The 15334-nt window shown below is 39.4% G+C and overlaps 1 protein-coding gene across 15 annotated transcripts; it reads left to right on the top strand.

Moving 5' to 3' along the window:
• Positions 1-293: 293 nt before the first annotated feature.
• Positions 294-15225, top strand: tpd52l1 (tpd52 like 1). 15 transcript variants are annotated; one of them, XR_004895854.1, is made up of 12 exons: positions 333-476; positions 2984-3082; positions 4516-4680; positions 6500-6520; positions 8290-8408; positions 8532-8680; positions 9687-9788; positions 10325-10338; positions 11611-11625; positions 12131-12157; positions 12818-12878; positions 14493-15225. XR_004895854.1 is itself a non-coding variant. In XM_031322099.2 (12 exons), exons 1-12 carry the CDS (start codon positions 458-460, stop codon positions 14613-14615), a joined length of 918 nt encoding a protein of 305 aa, XP_031177959.1. In that variant the 5' UTR covers positions 334-457; the 3' UTR covers positions 14616-15225. The 15 variants fall into 15 exon arrangements, 13 of the variants coding, with proteins under 13 accessions (XP_031177967.1, XP_031177968.1, XP_031177966.1 ...); XR_004895853.1 differs by having other exon boundaries at positions 12119-12157; XM_031322099.2 differs by having other exon boundaries at positions 334-476; positions 10325-10342.
• The last annotated feature ends 109 nt before the right edge of the window (positions 15226-15334 follow it).

The following is a 15334-nucleotide window of genomic DNA, read 5'->3' as shown; positions in this document are numbered from 1 at the left end:
AGCATTTGGATTTCGTGCTACTTTATACTTAATTAAGAGGGAACTTACTCTGCTGCATTTAGAACTTTTGACGATAATAATTTGTACTTTTATTGTAGTAAGTTTTGTTTAAATTCAGGACATTTGCTTGTAATGGGGTTTTTATACACTGAGGTAGTCTACTGCTACTTTTACTTAGCATCTGAATACTTCCTTAATGTCTTCATTTATATACAGTATGTTGTTGTGTCCAATGAGCGCGCTATGTCCAATATGTCCGGTAATTGAATTAAGCAAATTACAAAAGCGCGAGCCCATTGGCTCGTGCTCCAAGCTCCGCCTGAAAGAGCTGGCCCAGCGCGTGACAGCCAAGGAAACCCGAGTAAAAACACACTGACCTAACGGCCGGTGCTGCGCGTGCTGCCGTGTCTTGTCTTGTTTCAGGAGATTATTTGGGAAGTTCACCTGGCTGTCGCTGATGGAGACCAGACAACAAGGTGAGTCGGTGTCGCTGCATGTTGAAGACTTACTCTTTATTTTTCAGACAGAACTTAAAAACAGCAGCTGTTGATCTGATAATGAGGCTGCACTGACTGCACACGTCACTGTTTTGACGTTGAAGCAGTGGAAAGCAAAGTAGCCTATACATCCAAAAATACGAAGAAAGTCAAAATTGTATAGCGACAATTTTGGAGCGATAATTTATAGCCCGACTCTGCATGTGCTCAAATTATAGCCGACTGCTTAAACTGGCATGTATCATTTTCTTGTTCAGTAGCCTGCAATGTTTCTATGGGCCATTCATAAATTAGCTTTCTTGGCCAGCGCTTTCTGAAGACATTTCTGAGGCCTTCTGAGCTGGTTCAGGAAGCAAATAAACAAATATCCAGAAATGCAGGCATCCACAGCTAGACAGTTGTCAAGACATCATGGAAACTCCAGATCAAAGATCTTGTGGCTGGATACTGTTTCCTGTCTCAGAGGTTATCTGGTGGTCTAATGCACCAGTTTTCAAGTATTTTTGGTATTTGTAGAACATCAGGAGTTATGTCAATTTTCTATTGATCACTGAAATCAATTTAAGTGTCCTGTTATCCACACCTGCATCATCACTTGCTTTAAACCATGCAAACACTAAGCTACTGTATGTGGGAGGTGTTTACAGTAATAGGAGTGCCAAATATGTATGTCCTTTTGTCTCATCTGGCTTTAAGGAACTATTTCATGTTGCTGGATGTTGTTCTACCATTTGTGGCCTATCCTAGTATAGGCCTACTATTGGTGCTGTGTTACTGCTGACAGTGATACACATTGATTCTAATGTGTGCACTTAAATAATTTACATTCAGAGTCATTCGCATGTAATCGTTTGGTACAGGTGATAATGTAAGATTGTTTTGTTTATGCATATTGCTGTTTTGATTCAGCCAAAGTTTTACTGAGGAGTGGGAATTTGAATGTGAACTAATCAGGTCAGGCAATGACTCCCACATGCGTGAAGGTAGAAAAGGTACGGTTTGTTTATGCAGGTAGTTAATTGCATTCCTTTGCAGGTTTATATGTGTAGCTTACCTATGGCTAACTGGAAGACAGCAGAGCTTTGTGTTCAGAGTTAGAGGCTGGAGCAGTGCAAATGGCTTTAAATTGTCAATGAAACTTGATTAACATGAAGGTTTTGCTTTTATAATTGGAATATCGCCTCCTAAAACATCCCACGTTTATAATCCACATATTAAGTGTTTTAAATATGTTTTTAAATGATAAGGTATAAAAAAAAAATGGACTGAAAAAAGGTTTATATACAGTAGTACAGTATTGTTGCTGTTTGGCCATACTGCAGGCAACTTGGCCTTGGTTTAGCTTCAATTGATTTAGCAGCCATATGACTTTCCCTAGGCCTCTGATTTAGCATAGCCACATGACCAGCAGGCCAAACGGGAGTCTTGTGACTTAAGGTATTCCACCCCGGACAAGGGGGTAGAGAAACCGAGTAAAAAAAAAAGTGATCACATTCTTTGATCTGCTAAAATGATGCTTTATGATCAGAAGAGTTTCACTAAATGTGGCCCATTGAAATAAGCCTTCATTAACTTAGGGAAGGACAGTTCTTTGGAAACAAAGCATTTTCAACTGAATGATATGTATGCCACTTCATGTTTATGTTTTACACTGAAATCTGTGACCTCTTCTCCTTTTTGAAAGAGAGGTTTATCAGCCTCAATGCAGTAGTTAAACTAGAAGTAAGTCATTGTTGGTGAAACAACTGTCCTTGTCGGTCTGCTTCCTCCTGTAGTGCTGGAGTATGGTGTAATGAGATTTCATCAGCAACCAGAGAACTTGGATCACTCAATAACTTTGGAACTTCTTGCAAAATTATTACAAACAATCTTGTTGTTATCTGTGTGGCACAGATTTGCTCCAACTGAATACTTTTTTGAAGCGCAAGCAGTGTTTCCTTTCGGATTTTTTTTAGCAGTGGTGGCAGGTCCGAATGCGGAACTTGCAGCTTGCACTTGCAGCTTGCACTTCACACCGCAAGCTGGCATGCGCGTGTACAATGCAGCCCTATTTCTGATACCGTGGGGGGCAGAAATGTTGCCGTGGGGGGCCGCCACGGTCAAATCAACATAGAGGAAACACTGGCAAGAATCAGATATATCCTGTTTTAACAACTCTAAGAAGTTGAGATCTGTGCCACAAAGCGTCAAAAGTCAGACTTCCTGTTCCTGTACAAATGCAGACTCAGATAAACTGCATATACCAAAACAGACTCAGTGTTATCAAGTTACTGACTGGTCAGGATGGACACTGGGGAAACCCCAAATCCCTCAAGAGGGTGACGTGTGTGTGTGTGTGTGTGTGTGTGTGTGTGTGTGTGTGTGTGTGTGTGTGTGTGTGTGTGTGTGTGTGTGTGTGTGTGTGTGTGTGTGTGTGTGTGTGTGTGTGTGTGTGTGTAACCAGTTTTTTTTGTCTCCTCTCGCCCTGCTGCCTTGCTCTGCCGCAGAGTTGTACTCTGGTGTTCTGAGTGAAGCAGTGGTGGACTGGGGCAGCATGGGTCCTGGAGAGGAATGGGTTAATTCAGCCACACACAAGGGAGAGCAGGGTAAGACTCAACTCTCCCAAAAACGAAAACGTGAATCCACACTGAATCGCATGGTGTTAATATACTGCTGCTGCACACAGATCACGTCACAGGAAGTGATGTCTAAGCATGTTTGTTTTGTCTGTGACATCACTGACTGGGGTTTTGGAACAAGTGCGGCGTGTTTAGTTTTTTATATTCAGGTCAGTGCAGCAGCAGTTTTCTTCCTTATGTGATTCGGTGTTGATGTAACTGCTAGAAGTCAGGTGAGTGGGTGAGTGTGGTCTTAAAATATTTCAAATGAATATTTTAAATTTGAGTCACTAACATGAGGATGGTTAAAATAAGAATAATTGACCCTTCAGGAGTGACTTAACACAGGGTCTAAGTTGGACTTTACTCGGAAGCAGGGCTGCAGCATGTATAATTGTATTATTGTTTAATCTGCCCATTTTCTATATTTATAATTTTGTCTACAAAAATACAGAAAATTTTACAGAAAAAATTTTGCGCCTGGTTAGCTCACCTGGTAGAGCGGGCGTCCACATATAGAGGTTTACTCCTCGACGCAGCGGCCGCGGGTTCGACTCCAATCTGCGGCCCTTTGCTGTATGTCATTTCCCCTCTCTCTCCCCTTTCAAGTCTAAGCTGTCCTATCCAAATAAAGGCCTAAAATGCCCAATAAATAAAAAAATACAGAAAATTATAGGAAATGTTCATCACAATTTCCCGAAGCCCAGGAGACATATTCAAAATATAAGAGAAAAGAGAGAGACATTAGCATTTTAGCTTGACTCATCGATTATCAAAATAGATTGTGATCCCTTCAGCTTTAATTTAAAAAACGTTCAGGGTTGGCCTTGACCAAAATACAGTCAATCTAAACAGATTGGTATTTGATGCCCCTTTTAATGGCACATCCTTTAACTGTTCAGGGATTTTAAATAATGATTTACATGTAGGATGCAGTAGGTGTCTGAACATCCAAAAATCAGTTTTCTTACATTATCAGATGAATAACAGATGTAAATGTGGCCAGTCTTCCATTATGCAAAAATGTGCTGTTGGGCCCTACTGACCTCTACCTATCCTCTATGCAATGTGTAGGTACCCTTAAACCTTCACGTATCTATTACAGTCTAGTACAGTGCTATACTGGTATAATAATTTGTGTTTATTAAGCATAACTGTATTATGACTTTCTATCTTTTGAGCACAATATAAAGTTACAATAATCTGACACTTTCAAAATTAGAATTGACACAAGGTCCCTCATTGAGTACTTTTCCAGGAGCTGAGACTTCTCTTAAAAAAAATGAAACTTCCTGGATTTTTTTGTCAGTTAAGCTAAAACATCATTAAAAGAGGACTCAACACTTGCGAAATAAGATGAATCAAGCACTTCCTGTTTTGTCTAAGATACTGAAAGTGTATTCAACTGTAACTTTGCTCAGGTTTGAATCAGGACATGTTTTACCCTTCTGGCGAGGAATCGGTTAAAAGGACAGAATGGGGTAAAACTTCACCATCAGTGGACGATCAGTGGTGTCGGGCATCAGTGTCGCACTCTGACGACTGGGCCATGTCCACCACTTGGGATATGCAACTGGACAGCACAGGTGAAGAGGGATGTAGACTAGAGCCTGTAGAATAGACAGATCCTTCATTTTGATTAAACATTTACTTGTCAACATAACATGACCTCTGTAGGAACCTGTAGCCACACAAGGGCTATAGCTGACACTGAGGCCAATTCCTATGAGTTTTATCTAGTAATTATCCGGTTTTAGCAGCCTAAAGAAATGAAATGCATTTGTACATATTGTGGGGATATTATACACAGATTCAGGTAGTGTTAGACTCAATATTTTTTATTTTCATTACTTTTAGGTTAACCAATAAAAAGCTTTAGTATTTCCCCTCCAGAATTTTATTTCATAGCAGTGTGGATCAGACTTCAAACATGTTGGGCCTAAATAAAAACAAAAATACACAACACATAAACAGTCAACTAAAAATATAAAAATTCACAAACCCAAATAAGACTTTATTTTTGGCGTCTGGTTAAAAAGGTGTAGGTCATTCTGGCATATGCCTGTCCTAGAACATGATTAGCTACTACAAAAAGTGTACACAGGTTATATACCTGTACATAAGCATGTTTTGAAGTTAGATGGCAAATTCAGTGAAGAATAATAAATATACTTGTTAAATGTAAAATGAACAAAAGCACAAGATAATCATTTAGCAGCGTCTGGCAATGTTGCCTGTGTAACATGACCTGAAAATGGATCCACGTTTAGTAGAGAGCTTAGGATCTGAGATTACTTTGTATCTAACCGATTGTATGCAGTGAACCGTGACTGGGATCATTAACTTGTTTCAGCATTCTTCACATTCCTGACAATTGGTAATGCTACGGCAATGTATCATAGTATTAATGGGACAATCTTTCAAAACCAACAGCTAATCTTTCTGTTATTTTGAATTTCACCATAGATCTTTGAATTGTGTTTTTACTACTAAGTTAAATGTTTGATAGAAAATAGCACTACATCATCCATTAGTGTTGATAATATAAGAAGCAGCTTAGACACTGTGACTTTTGTTTCCATAGTGACAAACTGTAAAACACGTGACTTTCACAAACAGTCCTTATATAATGTTATGTCTTTCAGAAAGTTGATAAAAAACACTAGCAGTTTGGAAAAACCCTAATAGTGTGTGAACATTTAAAAAAAACAAAAAAATTTTTCGAGACGGTTATCGTGGATGTGTGAGTTTAGTTTCATTGTAATTTAATTCCTACAATTAATTCTGATTTGAATCTTACTGGCATTTTTAAGGTCTTCTCATGGCTGCGTGAACATGAAAAAATGCTCTTAAGATCTGAGTTATCCATGCACTTTAACAGCTTCCACCTTAGCCACAGGGGGTTTAAAAATCGGATTGTCCTGCTGCTGTGTGGTGTTTGCAGAATAGCTCCCTACTATAGAAAGACCGGTTACACTTTACTTGAAGGTATCTACATAAGAGTGACATGACACTGCCATGAACGTGTCATAAACATAAACAAGTCATACACGTTTATGACCTAACGCTTCTTTTAGTAAGTGTCATTCGCTTTTTGTCATGACAAGTTATGGTTAGGGTTAGAGTTCATGTGTCATGACTGTGTCATGACACTCTTATGTAGATACCTTCAAGTGTTACTTTACAAGACCTTGTATTGGTGTGTAGTTCTGCCACACTTGTGTGAAATGTGCATGTGTTTGCTGCATGTGGTGCTGACCCCTTTAGATTTCTAAAGTATTAAAGTAATTGCAGTTTACTTGTACAATAGTACGTACTTTAGTCAGTGGACAGCATCGCTAGTTTTTATCAGTCTTCACTAACCTGACGCTGTCCTCACCTGTCTTATAATGCTGCCACATCAAGAGAGAGGACACCTCACAGCAGGTACAGTTATCCTTTTCCATTCTGTCCAAACTGTGGGTTTTAGATAGTCTTTTTTGCAAAACATTCACAGGTCCACTACAAACATAGTGACATACATGTACTGTATTTGCATTTATGGTGTTGTGTGGACACGGTCGTCCTGCCGTTGCCTGGTGCTGTGTGGTACCGGTCTGTCCTGATTTGCCTTCCACAAATATCCTGCAACAATACAAGGCTAACCAGATGGAGCAGTTATAATGTGAAAATCTCTTGCTCTTGAATATTGCAAGGTATGGAGAAAGAAATCACTATTCTGAAACTCAATATATTTCTGCTGCATCATTTATAAGAGTCTATATAAGTGATTTAGTTTAGTATCAGCATCTAAAGAGTGTGTGTGGGTAGTTGTGTGTTTGAGTGTGGCTTCCAGAAGTACAGTGTGCAATTAGTATAATAAGGTGTTTTTGTGAGTGGCAGAATGAGAGAATATCTTCTAAAGACTGTTTTCTAAATCTGTGAAAGATGTTTGAGTATAATAATGTTTGAGTAACTATATTTATGCCTGTTTTTCTTTGGAAACTAATTTTATTGGGAACAGGTGCCAAGGCAAAACATAATTTGTTTAATTTTGGTTTCACTAAAATCCAATATTGCAACGTCCAAGTCAATCTGTCTGCAGAAACAGCATCTTGTTTGTTTGTGTGTGGCAGTCTGTAGTGTCCGTCAGCAAAATAATCCAGGAGTTAATCCAGATTAGAGCTTTACAGCCTGCCGCCACGGATTACATAACTGTCAGACAGAGACACCGTCAGAGATGGAGACAGACAGACAGACATGTTGACTCAGACTATATAGAGGCTGTCAGACAGTTTGCAGCACACAATCAAAACAGGCAAAAGGGCAGAAACATTTTAGAAATATCTTAAATCGATCGTAAGCAAGAGAAACAAAACAGAAAGGTCAGAACCATTTCCTCCCGTCTTTGACGTTGCATTTAAAGTACAAGACAGTTTAACTCTTTGTTGAAACCAATAAGAACTGCATTACATTCAATTCATACACATTTGTCCAAAGCAATTTACAAAAAGTGCATCCATACTAGGGGTGTGCCATTTCATATCGTTGCATTATCATGATGTGAAAAAATTTGTATTGTGACTTTAGCAATATTCCGACTTGTAGACGCAATTGCCTGTTAATCTGGCATCTGTTTAGATGTGCTTTTAGTTTTTACTTAATATATTTGAAGGCAAACTAAACATTGATGTTGACATATAAAACTATAACACTTGGTATGTTCTTGAAATTATTAACAAAATATTGTTCAGTATTTTTGTCATATCATCAAGAATATCATTATCGCAAATATACCCTGAAATAACATCGCCCAACTCTAGCCATAGGGACAAGAACATGTCAAAACTCATAAAGTGATGCGTTTGATTCCAGGACTAGATTTTTGCTATAACTGATGAGATCCAGAATATTTCAAAACAACACCACATCAATGAATGTAGTACTTGAAAAGATTATTATTATTTTTTTGCTGTGCCTATTCTACATTAGCTCAGTTTCAGTGCCATCACTTCAGAAGTTGAGCCAGTTGTCTTTTTTTTTTAGAATCAATGTATTACTTTTATTCACAGATCTTTCTGTCTTTTCTGTTTTGTCTCCTTCATTTCACTGTGTGTGTGTGTGTGTGTGTGTGTGCGTGTGTGTGTGCGTGTGTGTGTGCGTGTGTGTGTGTGTGTGTGTGTGTGTGTGTGTGTGTGTGTGTGTGTGTTCTTCAGGTTTCCTGGACTCTGAGCCATTGAGAGAGACTGATGAAGATATGGCCTCAGAAGTCAACCTAAACAACTCCATCATGACGGAGGAGGAGAGAGAGGAGATTCAACAAGAGTTAGCTAAAGTATGTTTACACATGCAGATTCTCATGCGCAATCTCAGAAAGAACAAGATAGTGGTGATATTGTTGATAGTCATAGGATAGTATGACAGTTAAGTAGCACTTTGTCTTTTTGTGTATGTCCAGCTGGAGGAGGAGATCAGTACGTTGAAGCAGGTTTTGTCGTCCAAAGAGAAGCAGCACGAAGAGCTCAAACAGAAACTGGGCACGACTTCTCTGTACGAGCTCAGGAACAACCTCAGTAGAGGCTGGCACGACATGCAGACCTCCACGGCGTAAGTTAATGTGTGTATGTGAGTGTGTGAGACAGCTGAAAGAGTTTGCAGGTTGAAGTGTTAGAGTGACAGGGAGAAAGTGTGTGTTTGTGTCCACAGCACTCGACAGAATGGCTTTTCTATTTGGTGTCATAATAGATGCCTTTATCAAGACGTATACACACACACACACACACACACACACACACACACACACACACACACAAAGTGCAGGTTTTAACAGTCAATAAAACCATACTCCACACTGAGTGTCTGTTATAAACCACAGATATCAGAAACCCAATTAAAAAGACATAATCCTCTGCTCCTAGCTGCACAGCATGTCTGTTTATCTTTGTTGCGCTTGCTGTAACAGACATCATAAACCTGATTAAAAACACATCAAATGGCTACACAGTGCTAAAGGCTACCGTTGACCTCATGACACAACTAGCTGAACATGTCCCGATGATTTTTACTGTATTATCAGCAGTAAAACAACAAACATCTGTAATGTTCCTCCAAAACTGGATAGGACTTGTTAGAAGAGTTTATTTTTTATTTTTTTTGCTTTCGTGTGCAGATTACCAATTTCCTAATTTGACCATCAGCTATGAGATCTTACTCAGACACCAAGAGACAGAGAAGAGCAAGGGGATAGTCTCCAGAGGCCTCCCTTCTTATCCAGTTACACTTCAACCTGAAGATCACTTTACACACACAGTTGCCGTCCTCATCTATAATGAACCAGTGTGGCCACAGGAGTGTGAGATCCCAGAGAAACGGAGTGTGGATGTGTGGATGGGAGCAATCCACGATGCAAATGTAAACAAAAGGGTTGCTAAACAGTGGAAAAAGGTTCAAAGGCTGTTGCGTATCTGTGTGTTTATGCGTTTGTGCTTGTCACCTTTTATATGCATATGAATACATCTGTGTTTAACAACGTTGTGTTAGTTTAAGCATGAGTGTGAATTCAGTGCAGTATGTGTAGGAGAGATATTTTGAATGGACCCCCTTTATGTCGCAGCTATAAGAAGACATCCGAGACGCTGTCCACAGCAGGACAGAAAACCTCAGCCGCCTTCAGCACACTGGGCAGTGCCATCACCAGGAAGTTCGGGGACATGAGGTACATAATGATGCCATATCGTCATTATTTAGGAAAATTTTTCTGTGTTAAAGAATGATGCAAATAGTGTGGACATAAGTCACCCACTGAATTTGGTTGATCTGTTGACAATTGCACCCAGCTGGACACATTGTCCCATGTGTCCACATGGCATGAGTCCCAGTGTCTTTCAAACATCAGTTGGAAATGTGTCTTTTGCCCATCATATAGCTCCATCATCAACACATTTGCATATCTAAACCTATCATAACCCCAGCCTACCCATTACCACCGATGCAGTTACACCTTCATCTAATTCACAGACACATTTGTATCTGTGCTATCCATTCCCCCGTCTCTCAGGGAGCAGAATTTGGACTCTTTGCTCTATCCAGCTCAGGCGAAATTCAGATTATGTAAGCCCACATTAAGCTGCTTTCTGTGGGAGCTGAAGGGCCAGAGGCTCTGAAGTCTGTCCGCCTTGAAGTCACTTTCTGTTCTTGTTCTTGTCCCTTTTCCTCTGTCACTCTGTGCTGCTCTGTTTGAGACACTGAAAGTCAACACAACACAAGTGTGTGAGTCAGCCTGTATTGCTCTTTGTGAAATAAATAGAGCATTTGTGTGTATGATGACTTGAGAAAGCTAGAGAATGTGGGCCTGTGTGAATAAATGTACGTTCAAGGAAAGCTGTTGAAGGTCAGGGAACAATCATGTCAACATACAGTATATGATTGTTCATGTAAGCAGAAAGAGCGTTGAGTGTAACTCAAGAGAGTTACTGTGTAATACCTATAACTAAAACAAATTTGAAGACTGCAGAATTAAAAACACCTAACATTGTGTGCATGCATCTAAGTAACACTTGGAGACGGCTTCATTTGCAACTTTGGTACCATGACTTTGACAACCTCTGTTCATTCATAACAAAGCAGGAAACGTTTTAAAAATGCCATATTGCATGTGGAGACTGTAATCTGTTGGCTCTACTGTAAAGACAAATGGGGTATTATCAATTTCACTGCAGCTTATTATGTTTTTGGAATATGAAGTGCAGAAAGGAAACAATGCATTATCTTTTGGTTATTCCAGCCTGGCTGGTCTAGAGTTACTGTTCCCTCGGAGGTATGTCCCAGTTGTTTTTGGCTCATGGTGTGCATAGGTTTTGGTTTGTGTGCAACACACAGTAAGCATGTTTGTATTTTATTTTTGCTGTGGATGTGTTTGAAGTGTGCTCTTGCATGTCACTTGTCATATCAAATATTTAACCTTCTTCAAACAGATTTTCAAAGTGAAGCCTTATTTTCAATGGATACAGCATATCAAGAGTTGCATATAGACTGTATATCTATCTAAATATTTGTAATTGTTGTGTATTCCAACACTGTTAATTCTGTCACATTTCTCTTTCAACAACTTACGTGTGTGTGTGTGTGTGTGTGTGTGTGTGTGTGTGTGTGTGTGTGTGTGTGTGTGTGTGTGTGTGTGTGTGTGTGTGTGTGTGTGTGTGGTAATCGACTCGATTTAGGGTTTCTTTTGTGTGGAAGGGCAAGTGTGGATGAGATTGGGTTTTTGTGCGTTTGTGATGTTTAGCTTTAGAACATTTTTATTTTGTTAGCACATCTGTGTACAAGTGAGATAAAGCATCATGTAGAACAATCTAGTTCCCCAGGTGTCCACGTTAGGTTACTTCCTCTAACAGATAAGAGATGATAGTTTACCTTTCATAGTGCCATTGTTTGTATTAATAACAAATGTTCTAAAGTGAAAGAGTGTGACTGTGAAGTATACAAGGCCTGTCAATGTATCTTCAAAATGTTTTCCATCTTCCTCCACGCTTCCGAAGGTCCAACTCTATAGGGTAAGAATTACACAGCTGATTATATCACATTAGCTGTTCCTCACTCAGAAACCTTAACTCAATAGATCTCAGTTAGATCAGCCGATAGTACTAACAGGTTGGTACAGTGTGGACTCCACAGTCAGCCGAGTCTGGTTGAGTAAATGCGGCTGCCATGCTGGACTACAGTACTCAGTCTCAGCTCAGATTAGAATCACATCTAATTGATTTTGGTCTCTGATAAGCAAAAACAAATTGTGTAGGTGAATCATGTGAACAAGTTGTCATGAACTTTCCCAGTTGCAAGAAAGTGCTAAAACTTTAAGCCAATACAGGCTGAGACGGATGTAAGTCCATGCAGTCATTCATTTTAAGCAATTTGAAATTAATATTGAGGTGTGTGTGTGTGTGTGTGTGTGTGTGTGTGTGTGTGTGTGTGTGTGTGTGTGTGTGTGTGTGTGTGTGTGTCCTGTGCTAATCATTAACTCCTCTCTCACCACGCTCTCTGGGAAAGCTACTCCATCAGACACTCTATGAGCATGCCTACCATGAGGTAACCAAACTGTGCTTGCTTTTGTGTGTGAGGGAGAGTCAATTTATGTTTGTTTTTCTAATCTTTGTATTCCTTATATAGCCTTGTTTAAACACCTGGTACAATGCTAATTCACTCTATTTTTTTTATAGAAGCAAACTGTTTAACTTGTCCCTTACATTGACATTTATTTAGAAATAGTGATACTAAGAAACCTGAAGAAAAAAAGTTGAATACCAGAGATGTTTGTACATGGTATTTATACCTGCTTACACCCCATACTGCTGTTTTCAGTGCATTTTACTACCTCTATGCAAGTGTATGCCATTACAGTAAAAACAATTTATATAGACAATCTATCATTGTAATACATAATTCTTTAACAGAAAGGACATTAGTTACTTTTTTTTTTTTTTTAAGATTATTTTTTGACAGCTGAAGACATGAAAGGGGAGAGAGAGGGGGAATGAATGCAGCAAAGGGCCACAGGTCGGAGTCGAACCCGGGCCCGCTGTGTCGAGGAGTAAACCTCTATATATGGGCATCCACTCTACCAACTGAGCTATCCGGGCGCCCGACATTAGTTACTTTACCAATAATATTGTTTCGGAAAATAGTTCAGCAAATCGTTTTGTGCAGTTAAAAAAGTAGAATGTCTGTCTTTCTTTCTTTTCTTTACAGAAACTCTCCCAGCTTCAAGTCTTTTGAGGAGAAAGTCGAGACTACAGTGTCCACCATCAAGGTAAACAGTGTGCAGAAGTAGTGATGTTAGGTTCTGTGCCGAGGCTTCGAAGCGTGTGTCGAGAAATCCCGGAAGTTTTCCGTGAAGCGTGTATTCAGGCTTGTATCGTTTTACACACGACATCACTGATGACATCCGAAGCCGAAGCCTTGCATGCCTTTTTATACCCATCAATTTGATTGTATCTAAAAAGCTAAAGTTGTCGGAATTAATCTAATTGTAAATGACAAATAGTTCTGCACAAGGAGCATGTAATTAGTGAAACTTTCTATTGCACCTTTCACAATGGTTAAAACATGCTTTAGACCTACAATAAAAACAAACATTTAAAACAAAAATAAAACTAAATAAATCTAAAGCCAAAAAATAAACTGTATAAAACACTATACTGTATATGACCATATTAAAACGATGTGCTCCGCCAGACGGAGGCATCAAAAACAGCATCATTCTATTTGTCCTGTTTATCGTATTATTCATGAGAATAAATTCCATAACATGCCAATATAATTAATTACAGAACATTTGAGTTTCTTTGCAAATATATCTTTGTTTGAATTTACGATAGTATCTTGTTTTATTTTGTCCGTTTTTCACCGCAGATGGATCAAACCGGTGTTTGTCTAGGACATTAATTGTGAGAATGGCTTTGTGAATTCTTCATATCATCAATAAAGGGAATATTTCGATTTGTTTTACCCAATGGTCTCAGATTCACAGTTTCACGTGTTTCATCCATCTGCTGTCGGTGTCGCCGTTTCTCATTTCACCTGTTTCTGTGCGTACGCCCGGGGTCAGAGTGTCCGTGGAGGATTGCACATTTTCCAAGTTTGCTTTTTATAAATCCCAATTCTTGCGTAGAGAGCGGCGTACGTCTTCTTTTGTGCATACGCCACGTTTATAAATGAGGCCCCTGGTGACAGAAATGTTCACAGTCACACTAATCAATAGCATGTCAACCATGCTTTATGATCTAAAGTAGTACGCTGTGAAAGCCACACAGAGAAAACAGGTAATGTTGCCACCTCTGAATGTTATAAAATGTCAGTGAAGCAGAGACAACTGAACACTATAATCTGGGTGTAATTGGCAGTTGACACTCTTGACTCTTGCAGTTGGTAATTTATAATCACACTGATCCTGTCTTAGCAGTGGTGGACTTCCACCTTTTGTCTGTACTCTGCAATAGTCACTGTAAAGACCACCATCTGATTTATTTAAATTGCTGCAGACTTCTCTCCTGTTTGGCGACTTTGTTTTAATGCCATTGCAAAGATAACATGGGCCTCTATAGAAAACCAAACACTTCTAAAGTTCATATAAAAAAACCCTCTCAAAAACACTGGCTAAGCTCAAAGATAGAGGACTTTAGAGGACATGTTTAAACAAAAGCTGTTTAAATAAGTTACCTGAAAAGTTTACATTTCAGCTTAAAATGAAACATCACTCTTCATCCTCTTATGTGCTCATAGTGGAAGTCTTTGTAAAAGTCTGCCACCCTGAGCCGATTCTGCAGCACAGCAGCAGTGCTGTGGCCATGTGAAGAGGGAGAAAGAACTATTCAGTGATGACAGCACATTTTATGTTGATACAATTTTTCTGCATTTTCCATAGACAAAGGTTGGCGGTACAGGGACCGCAGGCAGCTTTGAGGAAGTCCTCTCCTCCGCAGCAAATGCCAGCTCTCAGGACACGCCCACTATCAACTTGACGGACAGCGCCGAGAGGCCGTGTTAGAGCTGCGTCCACACGGTGAGGCGGGACTTAAACCAGGAACTGCTGTGTTGCAGCACTTTGTCACATAACTTCTCAATGCTTTGACTAAAATTTGACAGAATACCTTTATTTGATCACACGTGTTAAGATGCTTTTGCAAACCATGTTTGCGATTAAATCTCCTAACACTTGCATGGAATTTCCTGCAAACCCTAAATGCCTAGACATAATAAAAAAGTTACGTAATTTCTTGTTTGGCCCAAATTCACTCAAAATATTCTAAAGCGGCAGTTGTTTACCTTTTTTATTTTGAAAGATCAAGACAGCTGATGTCAAAAGCACACCTACCTGGTAGAGGGCTGCTTAACACAGTGAGCCTCTCAGATTGTTATTATTAAAATGGGTTTAAAGGAAGAATCTGTCGACAACCTAGATCATTTTATGAATGTTACCAAGAGATCAGAGCTTGTTGATCTTTTTGTTGAAGGACTGTTTTTCAGTGTCATGGATTTAACCAATGAGCCGACAAATGTCACCTGCCTCTGGTGACCTCCACACCATGTTAAACCACAGATGTTGATCACATGGAGTTGAAGCTAAGCCTTAGTTAAAAAAATGAGGACGCACAGATTCCAGACAAAAGCAAAAACACTGTATTTCTGCTGTCACTTAAGTTGAGCGCCTTGTGGTTTTGGCTCATGTAGTCACCCTCTCAACACGAGTGAAAAACTGTCAAACCA

The sequence above is a fragment of the Sander lucioperca genome, chromosome 19 (assembly GCF_008315115.2).
Source record: "Sander lucioperca isolate FBNREF2018 chromosome 19, SLUC_FBN_1.2, whole genome shotgun sequence".
NCBI classification, from domain to species: Eukaryota; Metazoa; Chordata; class Actinopteri; order Perciformes; family Percidae; genus Sander; species Sander lucioperca.
Note: the sequence above shows the minus strand (reverse complement) of the source record. Positions and strands in the feature narration are given on the sequence as shown.